The following is a 3,597-nucleotide window of genomic DNA, read 5'->3' on the forward strand; positions in this document are numbered from 1 at the left end:
TGTGTGTGTGTGTGTGTAGGCACAGTGGAGTTAGATCTCCACGGTTTCCCTCGGGGGGCAAAGACGGCAAAGTCATGTAAGGTGGACATGTTGACGGACGGGACGGAGAGAATCTCTATTTTCCAGCAGAAGAGATCGAGGGGCTGGTGGCCCTTCAGCAAGTCTGGAGAGCTGACGGTACGTTCGTGGGCCGAGCCCTACAGACTGACAAACACTCATTGAGACTTGGACTGACAGGTGTGTGTGTGTGTGTGGTGGGTTCTCAATCCATCAGGGGAAAGTGGAGGCAGAGTTCCATCTTGTGACAGCTGAGGAGGCAGAGAAAAATCCTGTAGGCCGAGCCCGCAAGGAGCCAGAGCCACTGCCGAAACCAAAGTAAGAGTGTGGCGGTATTCTCTCTGTGAGGGCGAGCGTTCCATCCATGGTGTGAACCTCACGGTGTTCGATTCCTGAAGTAAATACCTGCTGTAGATCAGCTAGTCGGCACTAGTGTACTGGGGGCAGGAAGTAGCGCACGCTGCAGTGTTTCTTTTGTCGTTTGGCCTTGAGACAGCAAGACCAGAGTGGATTTTGTAGTGTTTGTGATGCCACTTTGACTTTGGGTATCTAAATGAACTGTGATACATTTGGTAAATTGTCTCTTTGTATTTTTAGCAGTTAGATGAAAAGAGCAATATCACCTCTGTATGTTAAGGGAATGTTACATCCTCACTAATTAACTCTGTATGTCTCATTTGTTTAATGCGAACAAAAAAACATAAAAGCATAAAAGCATGCTTTTGAAAAGCATCAGACTATTTCTTGGCCAGATACAGTGACTTCAAGATGTTACTGCTAACAGCCAAGCAAGTCCCCCGTGTAAACTAAGGAGTCATAATTTCCATTTTATATCAAAAATGGATCAAATTCGAAATCAATAGCAGGACTGACGGCTCTCCCTGTACACAGTTTTTGGTTTTGGTTTTTTTTTTTCTTCCCTATGGACAAAACCATGCCGGCTGTTTGCAGTCTTTATGCTAAGCTAAGTCCGCTGCTGGTTGTAACCTTATGTAGCCATACATTTACAGTACAGACATGAGAGTGAATCTATCTTCTCATCAGCAGATAAGCGCATTCAGCAAAATGTCAAACAATTACTTTGAATATAAAGGGAAGTACCCTGGACTTATTTAGCCTAGCTTAGCATAAAGCTTTAAGCAGGAAGCAGGGGGGAAATAGCGGGTCCAGCTCTGTTGGAGGTGTTTTCCACAAACTATCTTTTTTGCACACTGTGCATTTAACAAATGGAAATTAAGACATTGAGGTTTAATGAGTTAGTTGACACGTAGGAACTATTTAGTGACCATCAACAACAATCCTAATTCAAGGATTCACTGTTATTTTATTGTCATTTACAATGCAGTGTGTAATGAAATTCACATTATAGCTCCCTTCAAGCTAATTGTAAAACAAAATAAAAATGATTAATAATAATAATAATGTGAAAATTACCAATGCTGCTAAATACAACAGAATAAATCCACTTTATTCTCTTTTCTCCCCTCCCCCAGCCGTCCAGACACCTCCTTCTCGTGGTTTGTCAACCCTTTCAAGTGTTTCTTCCACTTGGTGTGGCGAAGCTACAAGAAGTACATCATCATCGCCCTGGTCCTGCTCATCACGGTGCTGTTCCTCGCCCTGCTGTTCTACACACTGCCCGGAGCCATTTCTCAGAAGATAGTCAATGGATGAAACACACCTGGACTATGTTCACACTGTAGTTCTGAAGATGTGTTCAAAATGGATGGATCACGGGTGACTTTTAGATGATGCAACAACAGAGAACTTTCCCTTTTCAACTGCTCCTCAATAATGCGACCAAGTTTCTGTACAGCTTTTTACTGCTAAGAACGACATTGTCAGGCTTTTCAAACAAAGGAAGTACATGTTCATGACCCATTTATTGAGGCACCAACTTTACATTACTTTTTGGTCTTTTCACAGGAATCTAAAATATCAGCAGGTTTGGCCTTTAAAGGGTATCTATATATAACACTTGCATGCCATATGTATGGTGACAGACTGATCACTGGAATTCCCCTGTTGTGCCACTTAAACGTAAGCAACACGGAAGACAATCTGCTGCTCTGAACCAAATAGGGCTGCACCATACGGTACAAACATCACACTGCGATCATTTTTACAAGTATTGCGATTGGTGGGAATGATTATTTTTGCATCACAAATTCATTTTCACTAAAAAAACTATTTTAATCATGATGATGTGAAATTATTTGGGGTCTGTACCAAACCAACGTGTTTTCTTACTTCTGTAGAGCAAGATTTGTAGACCAAGGCCTCTCTGCAGCACTACAGTGCTTCATTATAATGCTGTTTGTCTCACATTTTACCTTTATCATAACATTTTAGCTTCTGTGATGTGCATATTGCTCTGGGTCATGTTGCTATTTTGATAATATTGCGATTAATTGTGCAGCCCTTAGTATTTGTAGACTGCTGAAGCCATTACGAGGCTCCAGCAGTCTACAAATACTTTGTTAGTAATTGTTTCCTGAACTTCCGAGGACAGCACAAAGCCATCGTCAACAGTTTCTGAACAAAGCTTCAAATGTCTGCCGTATTATCGGACGTCATCACTCTTCAACCTATTACAGCCCTAGGAGTCCTGCTAGGAGGATGATTACAGTGACCAATAATCCTTTTAATAATCTGAACTGCTTTTACCGTATTTCCATATACAATATATATTATTTAAGGAAGAGTCAACCTTTGTTCAAATAAAAGTTCAACACAGTGCTGTATTTCAGCTGCATTTATTAGACCTGAACAAGACATCAGGCTTCTCATTACATTACATGGAGATTATCAGTCTGTGTATTCTGTGAGCTGGCCAGAGTACCAGACGAAAGAATTGTTCTTGTTAAATGGCTTTACATGTTTCCAGTGAACTACTCTGCCAGTCAGTGTCTGTCAAACACAGTTTCTCAGGTTCTTTCTTTGTGTCCTCATCAGGGACAAGCGGTGAGCTTCTTTGTACATATATCGACTCCACAACAAAGTGTAACAATTAGAATCAAACACACACTGGAAAACCCATTCCGTCCAATATTTAAATATGGTCACATGCACACTAAAAATCAGAATTCAATCAAATGGAAGAACAGTTTCACTTTAAATTATGTAAACATGTACAGGAGAGATAGAGTGGATTTACTTTTGAAGCTTTCTACGTACATACACTTATAAACATTAAACTATAAAAAACAGAATTCAATAATTGAGGTTTCCTGTGTATAGCAAAATGAGTTTCTTTAAGATTCTGAATGTTTTTATGTGAATGCGTTTGTATGAGTTTACAGTGGCTGTCTTGGTCCACTGGTTCCCCTTTAATCATTGAGTAAACTGACTGACTGATATACTTTATACATATTTCACATTACATTTAAAACTGTACAATGAACCAAAACAGTGAGCTCAGTAACTGCAAGAAGTTTGTATAAAACAAGTGATTTGGATGAATTTTGAGCAATTTTTTTCTGTTCATACAATTATGCAAGGACGAAATTTTGATTTCAGAGCTGGGACACACACACACAC

At 40.0% G+C, this 3,597-nt stretch overlaps 1 protein-coding gene across 1 annotated transcript in view; it reads left to right on the forward strand.

Moving 5' to 3' along the window:
• fer1l6 (fer-1 like family member 6) overlaps positions 1-2,794 on the forward strand; it is a gene marked incomplete at its 5' end in the record, with an annotated part of 23,909 nt that extends 21,115 nt beyond the window's left edge. Inside the window, 3 exon segments of the mRNA XM_035677205.1 lie at positions 20-177; positions 275-375; positions 1,551-2,794. Coding sequence (XP_035533098.1) covers positions 20-177; positions 275-375; positions 1,551-1,731 — 440 coding nt within the window.
• Between the last annotated feature and the right edge of the window lie 803 nt (positions 2,795-3,597).

This window comes from Morone saxatilis, unplaced genomic scaffold (assembly GCF_004916995.1).
Source record: "Morone saxatilis isolate NCDOM2014 unplaced genomic scaffold, NCSU_SB_2.0 Contig5, whole genome shotgun sequence".
In the NCBI taxonomy this organism is placed as follows: domain Eukaryota; kingdom Metazoa; phylum Chordata; class Actinopteri; family Moronidae; genus Morone; species Morone saxatilis.